Source organism: Antennarius striatus, chromosome 15, assembly GCF_040054535.1.
Source record: "Antennarius striatus isolate MH-2024 chromosome 15, ASM4005453v1, whole genome shotgun sequence".
Taxonomy (NCBI): domain Eukaryota; kingdom Metazoa; phylum Chordata; class Actinopteri; order Lophiiformes; family Antennariidae; genus Antennarius; species Antennarius striatus.
The window spans coordinates 10,627,682-10,652,500 of record NC_090790.1 but is presented as its reverse complement, the minus strand read 5'-3'; the positions used below and the strand labels follow the sequence as shown (position 1 = coordinate 10,652,500).

Below are 24,819 nucleotides of genomic sequence, written 5' to 3'. Positions count from 1 at the left end.
ATGATTGATGTTGATCTACTGGATAAGTGGTTATGCAGAAATTGTTACCAAAATAAAATGTGTATTCCAGTTGTGTGAACACGAACCAATTTTTTTATCGAGCTGGCCGAATTATATGAAGCTGCGGTTGTACGATCAACTTACAGGTGAGATGCTGATACCTACAGTCGGTGTGTAAACCTTTATCTTCCACCTTCCTCTCCTCCAGCATCACTTGACCTTATCTAAGAGTGGACACTAACCTTAAGCTCAATGGAATGTGTAAAATATCATTTTTATTTTGTCATCCCTCGTTAGCATTTCAAAGCAATTGATCATGTAATGAATTGTTTTTATCTCACTTTTATATTGTAGAATTTTTTTCCTTTTTTTTTTCATTTTATCTCAATGCATTTGTTAGAAATTATAAGCCGTGAAATCGTTTTATGTGATTACATCTCTGTTGTTCATTATTGTAAACTCAAAAGGCCATATTTTGCTTTCTGACACCATTAAAGAGTATTCAACAATTAGCTGTTTTATTTAAAATTTACAAAATGCTTCAAAATACTTGTAAAGATGATAAAATGAAGTGTAAATAAGGAAAAAAAATATTTTAAGATTTTTTGTGATTTATGTGATTGCAAGATCTTCTGAAAATGTTCTTATTGTTATAAGTATTTTTTCATGCAAACATTAAAAGAAAATGCCTTTTTTAATTCAAAACAGCACTTGAATCTTATTTATACAATAATTTCTCTAATTTTTCTTAATACACCAAGACACCATTTGAATACTTGTCAGATTTAAACAGTGGAGAACGAATTAAATACACGGCATTTTTTTTTTTTTTAATGTTTGCGTTCACTGGCCTACTCTGTCATTTCTGCAGTTTCAATAAAAAGCCATATATTTGAATTGTAGTGAATCCTGTCACGTTGGCTGTCACCTGTCACCATTATTCCTCTTCAGTGGAAATAAAGTCCAATTTTGTCCAAACTGAGTGATCCAAACCAGGCTGTGCCTCACACAGAGGCCTGTCGCCAAACGCTCAAGTAGGATTTCACACCACACTCCGATAATTCCCGGTGATGGCTCATATCTGATCGATTTAAACCCAGCTTTGTGATCACACTGCAGTTTTAGGCTGATTAGGCGAGACTTGGGGGGGAGATTTTACTGTCCTGTGGCCAGCTGGGGTATTCATGGGAAGAAGTGTGTGTGTGTGTGTGAGTGTGTGTGTGTGTGTGTGTGTGTGTGTGTGTGTGTGTGTGTGTGTGTGTGTGTGTGTAGTAGTGTGATGGTGGTGGTGGTTGCGGAGGGAACTACAGGACCACTGCGGGAGGTCGGGATCTAGCCTCCGGGCTGCCCTGCCCTGAGCGCCCGAGGCGACCTAAAACCTTTTCTCGGTTGTGGAGCCCGATTTGCAACGGGACACCGAGCAGTAGAAAGGAAATGCTAATGAAGCTGGGTGTGTGTGTGTGTGTGTGTGTGTGTGGGGGGGGGGGGTTATATCCCAGTTCTGAGCAGCCAGTGCAGGGCCTGGGGTTCTGGAAGGGTGATGATGCCTCTCCAGCCTCACAATGAGGAGATGATCTGACTTTGTGCCTCTTATTAAGACCACTTTTTTTTTTAAAAACGTATTCCAATTTTTTTTTGCACCAGATAAGAAAAAAAAAATTCAAGAATTGTCGATAATTTGAGTTTGAGTCTGAACTGATGAAGAACTAGAATATGCGCATAATCCCTTCAAACTGGAGCTCCTCGTCGGTGGTGATGGGTTCGTAGCCCCACCTTGGGTCTGACGCACCCAGGGATGGCTCTGACCTCACCGTCACACCTAGAAGCGTATAATGACGACTCTGAAGGGTCCAGGTAAAGAATAACGGGGGGATAATAAAATAAAAGTGCCATGTTTAAACAGCCATGAAAGTACACAATAAAAGCATTAATCTTTTACGCATAAAATTTAGAGATAAATTTGTAGAATTATTTTTCTTGAACAAAAAGAGAGCAGATACCCTTCTCTCTTTGTATTAAATAATGTGCCGCTAATATTTCGATTGTGTTGACAAAATCAACCAATCAGGGCTTTTCTGTGTTTGCTGCCTGCATTTCTTTACATCCACTGTGTCCAGATTTCCTCTCATCTTGTTCTCCTATTGCAGTCAATGGTTTCCTGCAGTGAACCCACCGTTGAGACTCAATGCATGGTTTGCTGCACGGGGACAAAACACTGGTTCGGATTTTAAAAATACACAAATGAATGAAAACGAAGTTCAAGGTTTGTGGGTTATTATTTAAGAGAAAAGCCCTGCGAATGAAACACCTTTCCGCATGCCTTAATACCACGCAGAAAACACGTGGACGGTTCACGTATTTGTGCAGAACAAGTCTCAATTTTAAAATACGTGATTTTCATGAGAAATTTGGAGTCTACAATATTCTATAAATAGCAGAACTAGCGAGGAACAGTATCGTGTGAGAGAGTCCATTTCACACTTAAGCATCTCTGCAAACAGGATGCACTGATCCCCTGGAAATAAAAAGGTCAACAACAACACACGACCGTGCGTGTTCTGTTGAATGAATGACGTGGGTACACAGTCAAGAACAGAATGCGGATTTTTTTATTATTATTTTTTAAAATGCCTCATTAAGAGTCCGTTTTTAAATGGAATATAGTATAACTAAACTAAATATTCGACATATTTTTTAAAAACTTGTTAAATATTGCATTATTTCAAACAAGTTCTTTTTTTTAAAAAAAAGAAGTAACGTTATAAACATAAATTTAGAAAATAAATTAGAAAGTTAAAGGATAAAAACGTGTAATTACCCCCCCCCCCCCCTAAAAAAAAAAAGACAAGTTTCGTGATTTATCGACGATCTCCAGAGATTTGGCAGCCATCACTCAGGAATCCTCATCTGCTGTGTGCTTTCTGTTTTTCCATGTTGACCTAATGTCGCATTAAATGAGCTCTTTTTAAAAAAAAAAAAAATCTTTCAGTAACAACCTGTGATCAAAAGTATACCCTCCTTGCAGATGCATGGGATTTCATACAGATGCTCTTCATGTTAATAAATTCTCAGCAATTACCAACGAAAACTGTTCCCTAAACCAAAGCCCTTTTCATAATTACCCATTTAACGAATAGATCACATTTATTCTCTGCATCCTCTGCCTGTGTGTCTGAGATGGTCCGTCTTGGAGCTCATCTGTCCCCTCCGTGCGTCATGCAGGCCTCACTCTGAGCACTCAACTTACTGCTTTCTTTGCCAACACAGTCGATACATCGATGTTTCCAGTCGATATTTGCCATTTAAAACAAACAGTCTTGATTAGATCTTCGACAAATTGTAAATACCAGCCGGGCCAACCACAACGCACGACCAAAGGACATTTTACATGAGGCGGAACAGGTTTCCTCCACTTCATTGGCCCTGACGGGCACCCGTCCCTCCTCCATAGCAGACTAAACGTGTTTTTACCTGAAACGAGATTATTAGAAAGTAAAACGAGCCTTTTTTTTTTTTTTTCCGGGGCCTTCTTTGTGGTTTGTAGGGGGGGGGGGGGCATCTACGTTCTCGGTGTGGCGTTCAGCCAACGACAGCAGTGATGAATGTGAGTCTGCAGCAACAGATGTCCATACACAATTCTTGGGGTTGAATGCGGGTTTACTCAAGAATTGCGTTTGGACAATCAGTCGCTAAAGGCTCTGTGTTTCCTCTGTCCAGATTAAAAGAAGAATCTGATCATTTAAATAACAAGTGTGCACGACCAGTTATTGTGGAGGCCCATGCTGCACCTGCTACGCCTTGCCATGGATGCAATTCGACTAAGAGCTACGTCTGACCCTAAACACTGTTTTCCCCTTTTGTCCCTATAGAAGATATTCGACTTGCAGCACTGTGCATTATTCCTGACATTCTCGCGGATCAGCATTCGCCCTTTTCCTTTAGCCAAAAATCAGCTTTCTACCCCCCCCACCCCCCCCCCAACACTGAGCTGTTGCAGCAGGAAAAAAACCCAGAATCCCCCTCTATTACCTGCGATCAAACGTTCAAACTGCCTCTAATGCAACTTTGATGTAAACCAATACATCCAGGTTTAACACCGGCCAGAGCTCCATTCCTTCTGATGCACTGAGGACCAAAGTCTAGCATTTAAAGCCATGTTAATGAGGCACTGCTGAAGACACAGTTTGAGACTTGTGCTTAAAAGCATATTTTCTACTTTCTGTCAGAGCATCCGTTAACTATTCATGCCTTTACACTGGTTGCTGGTTGTAAAGTTAACCCAAAGTCTGCCCACATGTCTGGGCCCTTAAGATGGCTGAATGGTCGCTGCATTATTATTTTTTTTCTTTTTTCTTTTAAGTAAAATGTCATCTCCTTTGGATCATCGGGATCGGACTATCAAAGTGTGTCAAAGCGGAAAAATAAATAAATAAAATTAAAAAATGAGTGGGTGAAAGAAACGGAAAGTAAAACAATAGCACTTTTTTTTTTCTTCTTTCATTTTTAAAGTCCGAGGTGTCAGGAAACGTTTCGCACATAACTGCACCTGTTTACTGTCATCGATTACGGAAAAGCTTCTTCTGGTGCGTCAGCATGGCCAAAGGCTTTCCACGCAGGTTAAAGCTCAAATAAATAAGTAAATAGATAAATAGAAAAATAAATAAATAAATAAATAAATAAATAAATATATAAATAAATAAATAAATAAACATCTCCTCCCACGTTCGGTGAGCGTTCTTTCCCTCTGGTGTTTTTTAGCTGGTGATGAAACCCAGATTAAAAAACGGAAACCCCTTAGTTCCCATTGGTGCGTCCTTGGTTCAGTTCCCCCGACGTGCGTTCTCTCGGATCTCCGTGCTCCGTCCAAAAGCCCCCCCGGCGGGCTGCGTTGGATGGTGAGAAGAAAAAAAAAAAAAAAAGAAAGAAAGAAGAAGACGAGGATGAGGAGCACGACAGAAGCAGCGGCTTCGTACTCTCTCTGGACCGGCGCGCTCCTCGCCTTCTTACCGCCCATCCTTCCTGCACGGGTCTCTCTGAATGACTGGCTGACTGACTGGATGGATGTCTCTCTACCCTCCTGCCTCTTTTCTTTACGTTGCTCCAACAATAAACGCTACGGCCGCCACGCAAGGCGGAGACAGGAGTGGAGAAGGTCCTCGCTTGGTACTGAATTTGAATAACACCACGGGGTGATAAATGTCCATTGTACTGCTTAAGTAATGAATCTCCGCTGTCCTCTGTGTCACACACACACACACACACACACACACACACACACACACACACACACACACACACACACACACACACACACACACACACACACACACACACGCCAGCAGCTGCGATGAGGGACCAGCAGCCCCTCTTAAAGACACAACAGCCCTATTTTCTACCCAAAAAGAGATTACAATCCGGACACTGTTTACTCTCTGACCGCACTGCATGACGTTTAGTGTTTGTCTTGTGCCCCCCCCCCACCCCCTCTCTTGTGTAAGCAAACTAGTGCAACGCTGTAACCAGGCACTTGGGCATAAAGCACTGTCTTCAGCGCCATGCGCACAGCCTTCCCATACAGAAAGTGCAGCCTGTACTGTAGGCCTGCGTGGAAAGTGTTGTAGTGACAGAAAATGAGTGGATTCTAGGATGCTTTTGTGCCAGACGACTGATGGAGCGACAGAAGCCGCCTTGTGTCATATTTAAACTAGACTCACGGTCAGTGGGGTGAATTCCTCTGCCATTCATAGCATTTTAACCGTAATTTAAAATTGTTGGATTTGTAACAGCTAAGTATTTTGTGAAGAGGCTCAGGATTTGGGGCTGGATCCCCACCAAAGTGTCCACACTGAGACAACAACCCCTATATATGTAGGGTGTTTCTCTTCAAGACCCGGATTATGCGGTATTACCTGAGAAATTAAAATGAAAGGGGATGTGAGAAAGGAAACTAACTCTCAAATTAACTCATTAACTAATAATTAAATAAATAAAAAAGTAGTTCAAAATCAGCCACAAAGTACAGTTCATGCTTTGAAATCCTGTCAGTAGTTTTTAAAATATTCTTTCAAGATGTTGTTCATAGCCAAATGTAATAGTGTTGGGAATAAATCTTTATTTAGCCAGACAAGTACAGCATTCACACATAATGTGTCTGACCTTAGCAATGAACTATGCATGTCATTTATTAATTTTTCAAAAATCCAAGAGCAAATATTTTATCAATCAAACACTGTTCGTTTAATTTTTCAACCACTGATTTTTTTTTTTTTTGTAGCTCTTTTGGAAATGTTAGTGTTGATGCATCAAACGGTTTTGTTTGAATGCATCAACATGTGAGTGTAATTTAAGCAGACTGTGTCTCTCTTTGGTTTCAAATCAAGACCAGGCCTCACATTTACTGTACTGCGTTGGCACATCAGCACTTTGGAACGCTGCGTTTGCGCTGCAGCTTTTTGATGCTCATGAACGTCACCTCCTCTCTCTCTCCTCTCTCTCTCTCTCTCTCTCTCTCTCTCTCTCTCTCTCTCTCTCTCTCTCTCTCTCTCTCTCTCTCTCTCTCTCTCTCTCTCTCTCTCCTCTCTCTCTCTCTCTCTCTCTCTCTCTGTCTCTCTCTCTCTCTCTCTCTCTCTCTCTCTCTCTCTCTCTCTCTCTCTCTCTCTCTCTCTCTCTCTCCCTCCCATAAATCATCCTGTCTGATCCCGCCCAGGGCGCAGAGGGTCCTCCTCTTTAAAGCTCAATCCGTTTTTTTCCCTTTTCATCCCCCTGAAGAAGCCAAGTTAACCTCTGCTGATCCAAGGATCCAGAGCCCCTCTCAGACCCAGCCCACCTCTCATTCATTCGGCCAGTCACTCATTCATTGCTCTTTTTTTGAGTGGTGAAAAGCAACCCCTCCATCTCCACTTCTCTCTCTCTCCCTCTCCCCTCTTTGTCTTTTCATGCCTGGACTCTTCCAGAGGCGGGAAATCCAAGAAGTCAAGAGGGTCCACTTTCACTCTCACCTTTACATCCTTTACTTTTGGTGCTGGTGATCACTCACAATTGTGTACCAGATGAGTTTTGACATTACAGAATCATCATACACACATTGGATTTTTTGTTATTTTAATTAATCTGCAACAAAATTGTTCTCTTTATCTAATAATCTGATCTTAAAAAAATCCTTTACAGCTCAACAAGTCATCTACTTGACAAAGGATCTATTGAAAAGGTTGTTCTTGTTTGTTGCTGTAAACCTCTTGAAGATCCGAAAGACACTTGTCAACTGAAAACAGCACTTTTGTTGTTTCTCTGTTTCACCCGACGCAGAATGTGAAAAATGATCTGTCTTTGCAATTTAAAAAATCAAACAAAATCTATTAAAGCCTAATAAAACCACAAAAACATTTCAAACAGTATCAACTTTCTTCATTTTGTTGAATTGAGGCCTTTTAGCTCTGCAGCTTTTATGTTGGTTGTTGGTCTTGGTGGTGTATAGTCGGGGTGTGTGTGTGTATACACAGAAACAGTGGGGGATCGTGCACTCTACGCAGCGGCCACTGTGCTTCCCTCCATTCACAAATCAATGTTTAACCCACTGGCTAAAAGGCCTGGCAGGGAAGAAGGAGGCCCAGTTGGCGGAACGGGCTATGAAACCATCCCGTTGAGAGATGGAGAGCAGAGAAAGGACAAAGGGAACAGGGGAGTCCTTAAAATAAACCTCCTCTGGTGAAGGAATCTCCTCCCTGCTGCTAGGGCATGGCCGCAGAGGATGGAGTGCAAAAGCAGAGAGGTGAGAGAAACTAAGGGCAATGCTGTGGCAGGGAATGTCGATGAAATTTATAGGACGCATGTTTGGGAAAGACAAGACGTAGAGGACAGTTCCTGGTTCAGCGAACAAAAGAAAAGTCCTCCATTTACCTGCTGTTACAGCAATTATTTATTTCGTGAAAACTACATATATTAATTAGATATTAATTTAAGTGGAAAATTCAATGTACACTGTCAGGAAATATGCATAATTATATAAAATTACATTGTGGAATTAGCAAAAAAGCATTAAGTATTCCGAACAGGACACATAACGGAGGAAGTTTCCATTTTTATTACAAGACTCTACAATAAAATTTAATGCCGCCAGTTTGTCACATTGGTATATTATTTGGTTTAATTGTGGCCAAAGATTAATTATGTTGTCGTAAAGTTAGACTTAACTGAATATAGCTTCTTGTTTCAACATTTTGTAAACTGCTTTATAATACTAGGCTTCAACTAGTATTATATACTACAGCATATAGTGGGCCATGAAGTTAAATACATGCATGTACTTAAATCAAATGGACTGAGACAAACTGAACACAAGCCACATTTGTTATGTTGAAATAGATGTTCAAATAATTGCTGTATAAGTTCAATTAAATAAAACATCCAATTCGAATGAAAGGGCCTTTTTAATTAAGCACAATTAGATTTTCAATTTCAAACAACTACTCTTAGCAGTTCAATAAATTAACATGCCCAACTCACCTCAATTAAGACAAAGGTTTAGGGGTGTTTCATTAAGATAACATTTATGATGCCCGAGGAATAAATTGTATAATTTTTTTTCTTTTTTTTTAATAAATAAAATAATACAGCTGTTTTATTCATACTTTTAATTTGAAACAAGACGATTTTCTAGCAAAAACATTTGAATGTTTTTTGCTTGTTGTACATTCATGTCATGTAGTTTGGCTTAATTATAATGTTGCTTATGAAGGTGGTCTGATGAGGATGAAACTCACACCACCACCCAGTTTACCATCCATGGGAGGACAGTAGATTGCTTCCTGTTGTCGGGGTCAAGGAATCGACCTTGGGATCTGAAGAAAGCAGGCTACATACAAAAAGAGGTGTTCAGAAACTTTCAATCATCTCAGTTCAGGGGTGTGCAGAGGTGACCCCCGGTGAAAAGGCTGGATTGTGAAATAGATCTTGAGGATTCACCGGTGGCATAAAGGTTGAGATTAAAAGATTAAAAGAAAATTCTCGTATAAATGCATAACTGAGTGTGTCCTGCTAGTCTTGACTCAGTACGGCACATACTCCATGGCTTATCCTCTGCCACCACACAGACACACTCACACTCACACACACTCACACACACACACACACACACACACACACACACACACACACACACACACACACACACACACACACACACACACACACACACACACACACACACACACACACACACACACACAAACACACACATACACACACACCCCCACCCTCAAACATGCCGCTGCCTAAACATCCCCCAGAATTCTTCAACAGTGGCTGCGCTGTTGCTTGGCAACGAGGCGACGGACAGCGTCATCCAGAGAGGAGACGAGAAGCAGGGAAGCCTACACTAATCTCACCATTACTTTCCGCAGATCATGAGGTGTTCACAAATATCCTGTCAGATGTTATTGTTTCTGGATTTGCAAGGATTAAAGACACTTAACTTAAATCACATTTGTGTGAGGATGGACATTTTCGTTTTTTGAACTTAAAATACCTGAAATTCCTAAATCATGCCTTTGCAATAAATCTCTCAAATCAATCTTATGTATCTATATTTTTTTTCTGCCATCATCTTAATATCATAATTTATCAAAAGATTTATCTGTTGAAATGTTAAAAGTATTTTTTTTATTAATTCAAATTTAAAAAAAATCAACAAAAAAAAAAAGATAGTTGATGATCTGTTTCATATTCATGAGAGCAGATAATGCGATCATCCCTGTATCACTGAGCTCATAATCTCATTAATTCCTGCATTGCCAGAATCTTTAGTCTGAGCATCGGCTTCTTTGTGCTGACTAAGTGTGTGTTGTGTAAAGGTTAGGTTTCTTTTTGTTTTTAGCTTAAGAAATTCTATTTATGTGCTTGAGCCAAATTGTCACATTGTAAGGTGAGGTATATCATTCAGGTAATCTACTCATACTGCTCAAATAAAAAACACTGCGACAAAACAGCTCCTGCATCGGTTACAAGTATTCCTGAGATCAAGTGGCAAATTCTTACCAATAAGTCTGAAAAAAAAATCTCCTTTTCTCAGTGTAATTAAATCGTGAAGAGATTTAATGTTAATGCAGAAAAAATATTAAGTATTCACCCTCAAAATCCTAAATTTAAGTGATTACACCTCGCATATTTGTCATGTCCCACCTGTGCAGTAGTGATAACTAATTTTACATGCACAATTCTGTTTTTTTGTTTTTTTTATATATCCAACATATGAGCGGAAAAGTTTATTGGTCAGTGGATTGACAAAGAAATGAAGTGACAATGATTCTGTGTCTATTTAAATACCGCTAAGCCTCTGATTCTCAAATGTGATCGTTTGCTGCGTTTCTCTGTTTCATATTGTTATAAATGGAATATTGGTACAACTTGGATTAATCATTCAAAAACAAAAATTCAAGATCACCATTGGTTACAGTTGAAGTAGAACCTTTTATGTTTAAAACATACACACACACACACACGCACGCACGCACGCACGCACGCACGCACACACACACACACACACACACACACACACACACACACACACACACACACACACACACACACACACACCTTTCAATGTGAACAGCTCACCACTCTTGTGATACATCTGGGATGAGGCGAGCAGACAGAGAGAAGCTGCTGTAGCTGCTGAGTAAGAGAGTATGTGCCACAGCTCAGACGCTGAGTGACAGGTATTGACCCGCCCAGCCAAACCACGTCTCGGTGGGAATGCTATTGATTATTGCCACAGCCATAAAGGTCCTGGAAGCCTGTGAGAATGTCACGACTCTGTGCTGCCCAAAATCAGGCCCGTCCCAACACACAAACAAAAGCACAAACTCTTTCAATCTGACACTTCCTAACCTGCATTCATTCATTCTCTTACGGTTCTGATTGGTCTGAGACCAGATGAGAGAAAGATACGACCGATGGTACAGAGGCGGTAACAGCCTATGATCTTCAGAGTAGTCCTGCATATTTGTTGGACATTGCTCGAGTAAAATGGATGTCAACAGAATTACAGTATATCTGTGTTCCTCCATGAAAATTTTAAATAAGAATAATCTTGTTCAGGTGATCAATGAATAGGGACAATAGCTTATCAAGGATGAGCAGATACTTGTCACTGAAATACGCATAAAATATCTTTTTTCAGTGGTCTCTTCTTCATAAGTCTCTCAGATAATTCAGGTATTCAAAACAAACACAAAAAAATCTTTTTGCAGAAAAAATGTCAAATGAAAAAAAGAAATTTTAATCACATTTTATATTTCTGAAGTTTAAGTCAAGCAAAGCCATGTCAAATGTATATGGGCCTTTAAAACTGCATGCAGTTTATCCTTCTTTTCTTTTTTACTCTCCTGCAATCTGGTCAAAACAATGAAGACTTTCCTTTTGTCTTTGTCCTTCCTTCACACACCCCCACATACACAAACGCCATCTTCACCCTTGACCTCACAGTGAAAAGTTAGCACACCCAAGGTTGAACTCTCCCAGATCTGCCTCAGCCACGAACGCTGGGAAAGTGCCCCTGACATACATACGTGTGTGCGTGCCAGTGTGTGGTTGTGTGTGTGAGCGTGGCAACACTTGTGGTGTCATGAATAGGAGAGATTGACCCTCAACCCCTGACCTGTCCAAACAAACGGCTCCTTTAACCCGGGTCCGCTATTGTCAGTCATGACTGCTTTCGTTTATTCACATAGCCCACCGAAAGAGTCAAAATTCATTATATGCCACTTTGCTTATTATTTTCCCTCCATATTTACGCTTCTATGCCTCTGCTCATTTCTTCGTTCTTCTCCCATCGCTGCTCTTTTTGTTTTTTCACAGCCTCTGCCCATGTCGACCTCAACGTCTGACAGGGAATTTTCCCTTTAATGCAGATTGAGGATTAAATTTAATATACTGTATTTGCATCCTCAGCTAAACATTCTGAAAATAATCATGATCTCATTTAAAAAAAACACATTGGTTGAAAATATTCTTTAAAATTTTTTAACAATCTTTTTTTATAACTTTGCGCCGTAATTTTTCCTGAAATGTCCCAATGTTTATGTAGTACTGATATTAAGAGTTCAGTTCCTCTGTTATTTGCTTTCCTTGAAGATTTAGCAGTTAGCATACACATGTTTGGTGGTCTATTGAACATAATAGATTTGAAATTATTGTTTTATTGTTTTTTTAATGAAATGGTGTGTAATTTGCAAACTATTTATTTTTGATTATTTGCTGAGGCTAGATATTGTCATTATTATGTAAGAGAATGTTGCATGTTATGATCTTTATCATTTTGGATTAAACTGGGATTTTCTATAACTTTATTTCTTCTGAAAACAGTCTTGACAACAGCTGTCAATAGACTCCCTGAAGATGGGCCTCGGAGACCCCCAATGGTTCACTGAGGAAGTTCAGGGTAGCCCCCCAGAGCAAAACTTGACCTGTTCACATGCTGATCTAGGATGAGAAAGACAACTGGATGTGGAGACTGGAGAATCCAATATGCACCAGTTATTACCTCATCAAGTGGAGTCCATTAAATAAGAGCAACCTATGAGAGAAAGGCATCAGTACCAACTAGTAATGGAAGCTCTACAATCAGTTTTTCATCACTATCTGGTTTGTGTTCTTTCATTCTTGTGGATGTTCTATGGCCTTGTCCCATCATTAAGTGACCCAACACACATTTAATCCTTTGGCCTGTTCATAACCTTCTAACTCATCCCATAACTTTTTAACTCTTTACCCTCCACTCCGGTATTTTTTGTCTGAGCATCAACAACCTATTAGTTCAATAGTGTCTTTGCTTCATTTTCCCATTAATTATTATTTTATCTCTTATTTTCTTTCTCAATACTGGACTCTGCGAAACCAACCATCAGTTACTCTTTAAAACAGACCACTAACGGTTAAAGTGCTATAATAAATAACGCCAGAGAGCAAATGGAAGATGACTCAAATATAAAAGAAGAATTCAAGTCCCAATTGAGCAGCCCCTGATCCAGTGAAGTATCCCCACCGTTTAAGGATTCCAATGAATATTGGATTGCACATCAGTCCCAATGATCATTACTTAGCAGATCAAACCTCCACTGTTTAGTTCTTTAAACTCATTACTTAACCCTTCTTACAAGAGGCTATTGTAGCCACGGGGCCTCCTGCCACTGCATTCCACCAGTCAAAATGAGTTTCGGATATGTTACTTCCCAACTTCTCAACAACCACACTGTAAGATTACTATTGGTGTATTTTAAATTCTTAATTTGTTTAATCATAGGTTATTCTCTTTTATAATCATGGTCTTTGAACAGAATCATTACTGAGGAACGTGAAATTGTCTGTGGTCTCTGTGTGTGTGAGGTACTGCAAACAGCAGATACTAAATAAAGCAACATCCTAATTGTTCTTTAGTGGGCTCAGTGTGGCTTTCAAAACAGCAGGCCACACAGAACTTTAAGTATATTAGTTAATTAAGAAGAGGAAGGTGTGCTATACTTAAATGGTAGCAGTATGACATACAGTAGAAGTACCAGTGTAGATTCAATATTCAAAGAAAAGGAACCATGAGCATCGCAGTTATTAAAGTGATTTATTTTGTCCTGGTGTGTTATTGCAATGCCATAGCTCACTTTAACTGCTTCATCTATACCATACGTTTTGAATGTATTACATTTTAAGTCTAAATCTTTTTTTTATGGAATGAATTGTTGCAAAATAATAAATGTACACACTGATGTCGGTCTTAAAAGCAAACAAGACGACAGTTAAAAATGAATGAAAATACTTAGGTACCGTGATCCACTACGGCGGATGAAGCGGTAGAAAGTGAATGAACGAATGAACACTCAAGTAAGGCACAAAGCAGAGAAAACGTGAGAGCGGCATTTGAGTGTGGGTTAACCGGGGAGGCCTCAGACGGTTCCTCCGCGCTCTCTGGTCAAACGCGCCCTCTGCTGGCGGCGATTTGAAGTTGCTGCCAAAAAATTACATCACAAACCGAGTAGAGTACGTGCAATGTTCTGGGGTGTACTTAATGTACTTTTTTTTTTTTTAAATAAATTTTTTTTTACACTCATTACAAACAATGTTCCTGTATATAACAATACTCATTTTAACGCATACATTGCAGGCTTCAAATAATTTATCTGTTCACCCACAAATTATTCGGAGATGAGGAGAACGGAAAGGATGGTGTGAAGTTTCAAATAAAAACAGTTACAAAACTTCATGTTTTAGAGTTGAACATTAAATGCGGATCTAAATAGCTTCCCCATTACGTAACGGGAAGAACTATAATTTGGGGGTAAAAAAAATAGCAGTATCATTGGAAGCGTTCTCACACTTTTTTTTTCCAGCCACACGCCTAAAGTGGAAGTTGTAATTTTCCCCTCTCTCCTGACTGGATTTGGTCATAGTCTTGGGGGTAAACGAACCAGATTTGACGATATGTAAAAGGGGGAGGTTGGACTTTTGGGAATGCCCTCTCTCTCTTTTTTTTTTTTTTTTTTCTTGGATTGCTGACGCGTCCAGGGTTTGCGTCCTGTTCCGAAGCGTATCCTCGAATCCTCCACCATGTTATTCCTCTTTTTAGTTCTAGGGGCCCAATTTTGTATAACTGAAAGCTACTTTTCGGAGGAAAGGTACCCAGATGAGTCGAAAATGCAGTCTCCTACGGTGGTAATCGCTATTATAGCCAGAAACAGCGCGCATTCCCTGCCGTACTACCTCGGTGCGCTGGAGAGACTCAACTACCCCAAAAACCGTATCTCTGTTTGGTGGGTATTCTTGCATGTACTGTGTGAACTGCATGCTCTGACGTTCTGTTTGCCTTTTTGTACCCACTGCGGTTCTAAAGGTCACCGGTATGTAAATCAGATCGTCGAAGCAGCATCGCCCTTCCCTTGCCTGCTTCCCCCTGCGCCTCACACGGAGCGGGCTGCCTCTCATTTCCTATGTAGTTTGCGTGACATATCATCTGTAGAGATTCTTAAACGGACACAGTTTTAACAGAGCATTTAGTGAAAGTGTTTGTCAGCCCATAACGACTGAAATCTACTTGGGTTTCAATGTATATGCCTCTGCTAAAGCCAACATGTGGTGGGACCATTCATTTGGATGCAAGACAATTCAATCCCTGTCACATGAAAGCACACATATGTTCATCAGATGGTCAACCTTCATTGATTTACTTTTACAGCACATCATTATTCATAATTTTACTATATATATATATATATATATATATATATATATATATATATATATATATATATATATATATATATATATATATAAAATTTTACTATATATATATATATCTTGGTATATATATATATATATATATATATATATATATATATATATATATATATATATATATATATATATATACTGTATTTGTGTGTGTGTGTGTGTGCGCGCCTCGGTTGAGTTGGCCCCGGTCGCTGAAAATGATTTTGATTTAGATGATACAGAAGCGTTGAGATGCAAATTTACCGTTTCAGGCTTATTAATCTGTGAACGAGGACAAATGAACCATATGGTGGAACATGAATGAGAACGGAGTCGTTTCTTGTCTCCATTGACATCATTTCAAATGCAAACAGTACAAAGACAGTGCATAAAGTTCTACCTTCAAAAGGAGCATCTTTCAAAAAAGGAATTATCACCACTTTATGGAAATCTTTGTGGGCAAGCAGTGTCTCAAAAACTGACCTAATTCTATGAAGAATGTTAGTAGCTGGCCTCAGGAATACTTTGGAAAGCTGTTACCAGTAAATACAGTTCATCGTCGCAATCTGCTAATGCAAGTTAGGAAAACGTAAACCATATATCAACAACTTCCAGAAAAGTCACAAACTTCTACGGGCTTGAGCCCATTTGAGACGGACTTTGATCTGATGAGTTCACGTTTCAAATCATTTTGGAATTGATGTCATGTCCTTCAGGCTGAGGAGGAAAACCACCCACTTTCTTTCTAGCAACAAGTTAAAAAGCCAACATCTGTGCACATCTGTTAGGGTGCCATTAATGCTGAAACAAACGTGCATGTTTCAGAAGACCACATGCACCTTTATAGAATGTTTTTCACATAAATTATCATCTGAGGAAAATCACATGCAGCTAAGCAAACTAAGCCAAACTAAGCCCAGAGACGAGACTATTATTTTTTTATTTTGAATATTCCTTGAGCGTTGATCCTCTTATAATGAAACCACCATTGGTAACATGTTGGTAACATATTTCTGTGCTCCTTAGGGCAGCGACGGATCACAACTTGGACAACACCACAGCTATACTGAAAGAGTGGCTCACTGTCATGCAGAAGTTTTACCATTATGTTGAATGGAGACCGATGGAGCAGCCCACGTAAGTGAAAATGCATTTTAATGTACTTCATTCATCATCTGGGCAAGAAAACACCCTGTATTCACTGATCTTTGTCATTTACTCTCTCTCTATTTTTTCTCATGCAACTTGAAACACGTCTCTTAGCCACTCCGATGCCTCTAGGACTGATTTTCACTTTGCTATGAAGGAATGATGAACCCTGCTTCTGCTTGTCCAGTCATGTAACCCTGTTTGAGCCCAGTGGTCCTTCAGTGGAAATTAATTTGGGTCTGCTTTTCAGGCTTAGTGTCTGCTAATCTGCCTACAATCACAGAATATTAATGAGCTATTGGTGTAGATTTATTAGTATTTTTCTTTTGTTTGTTAGACATGATAAAGCCTTTAATTCTTTAATTTAATTCCTTATTTAGGAAAGCTACAGTATACAGTAAATCAGCTCCAGAAGCTGTCATGGGTCTTTTTTTTCTTTCTGTCATAGGTCCTATGCAGGGGAGTTGGGTCCTAAACATTGGCCCAACAGCAGATATGAGTACGTGATGAAGCTGAAGCAGGCAGCACTCAACTTTGCCAGGAAGCGCTGGGCCGATTACATCTTGGTATATCATAAAATAATTGATCTAAACATCTGTGTAAAATTCAGATCAGAGTTCTCTTCATTTTTCAAGAGAATTGTTCCTTCTTTGCTGCCGTTGTTTCATCCAAAAAAATGTTTTTGGAAACTTTTGATCCAGCGACACAACAACACAATAACATTCCTACATTTCTCTCTTCCCTTTGTCTTTGTCTCTGTTTCAGTACGCCGACACAGACAATATTCTTACCAACCCAAACACTCTCAACCTGCTGATAAAGGAGAACAAGTCAGTCATCGCTCCCATGCTCGACTCCCAGGGAGCGTACTCCAACTACTGGTGTGGTATCACCCCACAGGTGAGCCTCAACTCCATTGTGATCAGTTACCTTAATGAAGAGAAGCGTCATTCCTCCAACAATAAGTTGCAAGATTAACTCTTTATTTATGTATTTTTTATGAATTTGCCATTGATATAGTTAAAGGTTATAATCAGGTAGACATACTTTGTTGTTCAGGTTGTGCTTAATTTGACTGTGTTTCCTCGTGTGTTCCTAAACTGTCTTTCTCTCAGGGATATTATCGTAGAACAGCTGAGTATTTCCCCACCCGCAACCGTAACAGATTGGGCTGCTTCCCAATGCCGATGGTCCACTCCACCATGCTGCTGGATTTAAGGAAGGAAGGCATGAAAAACCTGGCCTTCTTCCCTCCTCACAAGGACTACTCATGGCCATATGATGATATCATCGTCTTCGCCTTCTCCTGCCGAGCTGCGGGTTTGTTAAGGCTTGTTTGTGTAATTGCAGCGATTTAAATGCAGGGATAAAAGAAAAGTGTTGTTCTTCTTCAACATTTGCATCATGAATTTATTCTCTGATTGGTTTATCTTTGATGTCACGCAGAGATACAGATGTACCTGTGTAACAAGGAGCGCTATGGCTACCTGAATGTCCCAGCCAAACCTCACCATTCTTTAGAAGACGATCGCCTCAACTTTGTCCATGTCCATCTTGAGTCTTTGAGTAAGAACAGGCTGTATTCAGTATTTATTAAAGATATTGATAAATCAGAACAGGGGGAAAGTAACATATTTTCTAAACTTATAGAGCACAAGCCCAATGTCTCATACCTCCACTCAGTTTTATGGTAGTTTGTCAAGTGGTTTGTGTATAACCAAAAGTAATCCAAGAGTCTATTTTACGATTTTCAAAAAAGGTGGGGGAAAAAAATCCTGAATCTACTCCATCTGGATCCACCACAAAATGTAATCATTTTCTGGTTATTGTACATCCCTTCAGCAGACTTTGAAAAGGTTTATTGCTTTATCCTGCTAACAAAGAGAGAAACAAACAAACCAACACCAATAAAAGCGTTACATCCTGGGTGGAAGTTATCTCCAAAAAAAAAAAAAGAAAGAAAAGAAATTCATCCACAAAAAGAAAGAAATGGAATTCACCATGTTGTTGGACTTCAGCCTGATTTGATTAGATGTTCTCATTCTATAATTTCTCTTTGTCACAGTTGATGGGCCTCCAATGCACCCGTCGCGCTATGTTCACATGTTCCCCAGAAAGAGAGACCTCATGGGTTTTGATGAGGTAGGAGCCAACCCACTGCTGTTGTAGTTGCGTTGTGGCTCAGTTTGATTTCTAATGTATTTGTATAGTAAATATGTTTGTCATACTTGTCCCAGCAGCTGTGAAAAACACGATCATGATTTCTACATACGATTTTATTTTAAGTTATTCTAACACAATTTGAGCATTACTGATGTACATGTCTGTAATGACATACAGTCAAACAACCAATTGTCCTCCTCTTCTCAGATATATCTGATTAATCTGAGACGCCGAGCCGACCGCAGAGACCGCATGTTGCTTTCTCTGAATGAGCTGGAGGTCGACGTCAAGGTGGTGGACGCGGTGGATGGAAAGTCAGTACACTGTTAGGGAAGGACTCAGCACATTGAGAGGCCTCAACTAGTCTAGGCATATGAGAAAGAGAGTAAAATGTGATGAGATGAGATGAGATACTGACAGAAATATAGATTTGAGAATGATTCTTTGAAAGGCAAGAATATTACACAGACATTAATTACATCCTGCTTCAAAGCGGTGATGTATTGTAGTTGTCAGCGTTCGTTCGTTTGTTCGTCCATACGTCCGTATGTCCACCAAATATCTTCGCAAGCGTCGCAGATAGAAACATGAAACTAAAAGCACATTACTCGGGCGGCAAAGGGAATGAAAGAGATGATGACCTTGACCTTGAGAAAAACTAGGTCTTTTGTACGCTCACAGGATAAGATAGAAAGAGGATGGAGAAGGCCAGTGTAAGACCATAGATCAAAGCTAGTGCTTTGATCAATGACAGTAGGTCGGAGCACTAGCTTCAATCTTAAGTAGGTCAGAGCCCTAGGTCAGCAAGTAGGTCAGTAGGTCAGGGTAAATTTTTACTTCAAGGGTGTTGCGGGATGTTACAGTCTGTGACCGCATTGTTTCTTGTTATTGCATGTATTAGTTTAATTCATGTTTTGGGGTTTTGAGATAGTATCCTGATATTTTAGGTTTGGATATCATCAACATTTCTTATTAAAAATACATGGAAATGAATAGAAACCAGTTACAAGGCCAAGGAACGTTTTGAAGGCATCTGTCTATTTCTAACTGGTTTTCCCTTTTAAGTTCTTTCAATTATTTGTGGAAAGTTACCTCCATCCACTTTAATGATATTATTATAATTATAATATACATAATATAATGTTATTATATGTTTATGTTATGTGTGTGTCTGTGTGTAGTGCACTGAACAGCAGTGACATTAAGCTGCTTGGTGTGGACCTCCTGCCAGGCTACTATGACCCGTTCTCTGGGCGCACCCTGACCAAAGGAGAGGTGGGCTGCTTCCTCAGTCACTACTTCATCTGGAAGGAGGTAAGTAAAAACACATTATACATAATAAAAATATTTATTAGCGTTGCTCTAAAGATAAAAAAAAAACAAAAACCAGACTGTGACTAATACATTATATCCTGTAAGTTATAAGTTTAACATGCATGAAAAAAATGAAGAACCAGCGCTAAGGATGCATTTCATTGAAGACTTGTTAAGGAAAAGAAGTTTATTACTGATAATAAGTGTCTCTGAGCGTCTTTACGCCTTATTTTTAGCATTCTATAACAATAAGGAGCCAAAACTGGATTAGGGCAATACAGTTTATATAATTCATCCTGTGATTGAAAATGAAGAAGTATGTTTTATAAGGAGTTCTAATAAGATTTTGATATTCTATTAATCTAGTAATTACTGTACTAATGAAAATGATGGAAATTAAACATAATGGACAAATAGATTAAACTTATTCATATATCCTTCTCTTCATTTTGCTTACGTGAAGGGATAAAAATGACAGATCACCCAGCCGGGCTACCAGTTAAAGGTTTTAATGCTAAGCTGAAAGTAATCAACTGCTTGCTACACCTTTTTATAGATGCATATGAGAGAATAATGGCCTTCTCATCTAGGATTTATTGTTGTATTATTATGTACATAAAAGAAAAACCTCCCATTCACAATGTCCCCCTCTTCTCAGATCGTTGACATGCAGATGGATAAGGCACTGGTTTTTGAGGATGATGTCCGTTTCCAGGCCAACTTCAAAAGACGTGTTCTGAGACTTATGGAGGAGGTGGAACAGGTGGAGCTTGACTGGGATATCATGTACGTTGGATATGCTTTACTGATGTGTACTTGCTTTTTATCACAGCTTGTTTAAAGATGAATGTTATGCGTATTATTTCTTTTTTCTTATCTTTGCGCTGATTAATTAAAAAATTTTTTTTAAAATAATTCTCTTACTCTTGAGATCAAACACATTGATCTTATCCATAACTGTGAGGCTGTTCTGTAAATAGACTTAAAAAAAAATACTGAAACGTCCCCCTCCACACGTTCCCAGTTCATCCGCACTACTTGTTTGGGCTTACTAGGTCTATCCAAAGGTTTCCCCCGCCAACTGACCCAACTCACCACCAAGGGGTTATTCAGTTGATAGCACTGCCCCTCTCTTCACCCGAGGGCGAACAGGGCCCTCCGTCCAGGCCTGGCTCCAGATATGGGCCCCGGGCTTCCTCCAGGCAGGGTCACCTTTTTGTCTTCTCGGTTTTTCATGAGGTCTTCTGAACCATTCTTTGTCTGGCCCTTCACCTGAGACCTGTTTGCCGTGGGTGACCCTACCAGGAGTACAAGACTCCCCACAACATAGCTCCCAGGATCCTTAAGGCACACAAACCTCTCCACCACGATAAGGTGATGGTTCCTTGGAGAGGTAAACAGAAACAGATATAGAAAATGGCATACTTGCTATTCCTGATTAAAATATTACTGAAATGATGACACACATGTTGTCAAACTATTTTAAAGGTATCTGTCAGTAGGATGGTGGGAACCAGTGTACTACATGTGATGTGGCAGTTATATTTGAGAGTGATTAGACACACATGCAGGACAAATGTTGCAAAAAAGACTGTACTAAATCAATGAGGTTGACCTCATTCGGCAGAGCTGCAATAGCTCTCCCAGATGTTTGGATGTCGTCTCTTTTATTCGACGTTGAGGTTTTTTTCTCCTTCATGCTTACTGTTTTTGTTTGCTGCAGTTACTTCGGCAGGAAGCAGGTGAATCCTGAAAGTGAGGAGGAGGTGGAGAATGTTCGCAACCTAGTGGTGGCCGGCTACTCGTATTGGACTCTGTCGTATGCCATTTCACAACAGGGAGCCCAAAAACTGCTCAACGCTGAGCCACTGTCAAAGATGCTGCCTGTTGATGAATTCCTCCCCATCATGTATGACAAACATCCAAAGTGAGTAATAATACAGCAGGTAAACCCATTCCCAGAAAACTTCTCCTCATGCACACCTCATTATTTTCTGTTTGCTAGATGGAAATAAACTGCCAAAGATCTTGTGAAAGACCTGAAATGAACATACATCATTTGCAATGTTTCATATATTTTTAACTTTTTTATCCTGTATATAATACAGGAGCATGCAACTATTGCTCTGTATTTTTAATTGAAAGCATTTCATTGCTTTCCCAACTATCATCCAACAGCTTTTATCTGGCAACAGTATATAAGACACGTTTGAAGCTCTGATTCCAAGATTTGAAAAGAACAATAGCCTGAATGTTCTCAAAACTTTAAAGCTTGTTACAGTCTATTTGCTTGGTCATGCATGGAAAACTAATTTGTAAGCAAAGCTCTTTTTTCTTTCTTATGTTTGCTTTTGTAGTGTAATGTTCTTGACTTGTTGGCTAAGATTGCAGAACAGCTGAATACCAGACATTGATCCTGCCTTCAATGTAGACAGTGTGTGATAGTTAGCATGTCTCTAACTCTTGTCAAACCAATGTATTCCTGTGAGAAGAAAAATTGTCTAAATGTGTTTTATTTGCTAATATTTGCTTTTTACTGTTATGAAAATTGATATTTTTTTGCTTTGATCAAAACTGATGTAATCACTAATATACTTTATGTTCTCCTTGTAGTGAAGACTACAAGTCCCATTTCCCTAACAGGAATTTACAATCCTTCAGCACACGCCCCCTTCTGGTCCAGCCGTGCTACTACGCCGGTGATCCTGAGTGGGTGAGCGACACAGAGACGTCAACTCTGTGGGATGATGACTCTGTTCGAACTGATTGGAGGGGCTCCCACAAGACCTTAAAAGGAGCTGTGCCATCACCAGACATGCTGTCTGCTGCCTACAGGGATGAGCTATAGTGTAAAGCAGAAGTCTTAGCATGGCAATCTGTAGGTCAAAGGACCACAATGGTAGAGAGACAGACACTGAGGAAACAGCGTTCTCTGACTTTATTTCAGACCACTCTGTGTCTCACCACTGATGTGCCCAATACAATGGACCGGATTGACCGAAGAAGATGGTTAAGACGTAAAATGACAGGCACTCTTAAAACACGTACAGGAGATGTCTTAGAAATTCAACTGCGTAAACTTGCACAACTGATTATTTCTGACAACAATCCATATCATAGCTTTTGAATCACTCATTCATTTTAAAATGCAAATTTACACCATTTGCACAGCTGATGTCAAGTTTTTAAAATATTTCCTTTTGGGTTAAGCTGATGTACCTCATGGTTTGTAGGAACACTGGCTGTTTCATTGGTTCTCCACCTTATATTCATTCATCAGTTCTTTTGTGATTCTAAAACATTGAATTTCAATGTTTGAAGAATTCAAGTTCTTTTTAATGCATGAATGGAATGTTGCAGATTTTTTCTTTAACCACCTATACAACTTTCTCCAGTTCTACTTATATTAGTTCAAGGTAAACGTTTGACCTGTTCTGTCAGGAGCCTCTGTCCAAAAGGATATCTGACATTTCTCGTAGGTACAGTATCTTAAAAAGTGCTTAAAATGATTAGTCTTGAAAATTTTTCATGATGTGCTGGAGACACATCTGGAGTGTACCCCACCTCTTGCCCATGGTCAGATGGGATAGGTTCAAGCAACACCCATGATCCACAGGGCAGATAAGGGACTTCAAAAAAAGTGAATGAATGAATGAATTTCAATGCAAATGCGCAGGAGTCAGAAACAAAAAAAGGCCAAATGTGATTTCTGCCTGTTTGAACTGACAGTCCGAATTCTTAGCGCTATGATGCTAAAGAATTTTGTCAGTCAGTGGACTGTCATACAGTAATATGTTTAGTCATATATCACAACTGCATGAGAGATGTGGTCAAATATTTGCATAAAATCATAGCAGAATGTTGAGATGTGAATTTCACTTGTTAAGTGTGTGATTGCAACTTCAGTCCACATGTTGTCAAGCAGTCATTTTTTGCACAGTGTTGCTACTTTGCAGAGGGCTTCTTTTCTGTAATACCTCTTACCAACAACTCTTAGTCTATCAAACACAAATTTAATGTCTTCAAAAAGCATTGACAACCCATCTTTTTTGTAGCATCACAAGGGTTGTTCCCTCAAATAATGTGTTGACACTTTGTTAACACAAGGTGGCTTTGCAAGCAACTGATTTTGAAATTGTGACATTCTGCATGGATTTAAATAATAAGGTTGTAGTGCAGTTATATTGTGAAGGCAGTCTTCATTAGCAGTTATGACAATCTGTGTTCATATTTTCTCTTTCTGTCTGTAATTGTGTTATGCTTCTCCGTCAAGTGTCATTATTTATTGAGGTTTTTTTTCATTTGTTTGATGAATTAATAACTCAACATTTTGTAAAATGAGAAATCCAAGTGCAATGGCTCCAATGCCTAAATCCTCTCTTCCTATCTTTGAGTAATACATTTCTATTCAGATCTTGTAAAACTTGATATCAAGACAAATCTGTAATAAAACTTTCAATTACTAATAAACATTTTTTAACTTGTTTTCACAAATTAATGTTGCTGGGGTTTTTCTTTTCACTGATAAGCCAACGTTTGTGGAAGAAGGATTTAAATATACAGTGGGTTATAAAAAAAACTGCGTCTCTTCTCAGCTTGAAGTATCCAGAATAAAATAATGAAGGGAGGCACACAGAACAGAAGGTTACCCATCCTCTCACACTGAGCCCTGCCATCCTAAACAGGAAGTTCATTTTTGTGATTGGAATCAGCCTTTTTGTTTGTTTGTTAGTCAAGACAGAGCTCATGAACACAGAGCCTATAAAGATCCTGTAAGGTAAGCATAACTTATTTTGTGGGTGTGAGATAATCATCTTGTTTTACAGATTATCACACAATATTTCACAATCCTCTTCGTATCTACTTTGATGATCATCACGTGACACTTGGATTTCAGGTCCAAACTGTCACTACATTTTTACAGGGTTCCTTACAGTTCAA

At 39.3% G+C, this 24,819-nt stretch overlaps 2 protein-coding genes across 2 annotated transcripts in view; both read left to right on the top strand.

Moving 5' to 3' along the window:
• urm1 (ubiquitin related modifier 1) overlaps positions 1–897 on the top strand; it is a 10,602-nt gene extending 9,705 nt beyond the window's left edge. The window contains exon 5 of the mRNA XM_068335161.1: positions 1–897. This exon is cut by the window's left edge and continues 201 nt beyond it. The gene's annotated coding sequence lies outside the window, so the exon portion shown is untranslated.
• Positions 898–14,362: 13,465 nt separating this feature from the next.
• cercam (cerebral endothelial cell adhesion molecule) lies at positions 14,363–24,372 on the top strand. Its single transcript, XM_068334311.1, has 12 exons — positions 14,363–14,795; positions 16,279–16,389; positions 16,850–16,967; positions 17,167–17,301; positions 17,517–17,721; positions 17,848–17,967; positions 18,467–18,543; positions 18,772–18,878; positions 19,746–19,878; positions 20,537–20,664; positions 21,602–21,805; positions 22,492–24,372. Exons 1-12 carry the CDS (start codon positions 14,593–14,595, stop codon positions 22,724–22,726), a joined length of 1,776 nt encoding a protein of 591 aa, XP_068190412.1. The 5' UTR covers positions 14,363–14,592; the 3' UTR covers positions 22,727–24,372.
• The last annotated feature ends 447 nt before the right edge of the window (positions 24,373–24,819 follow it).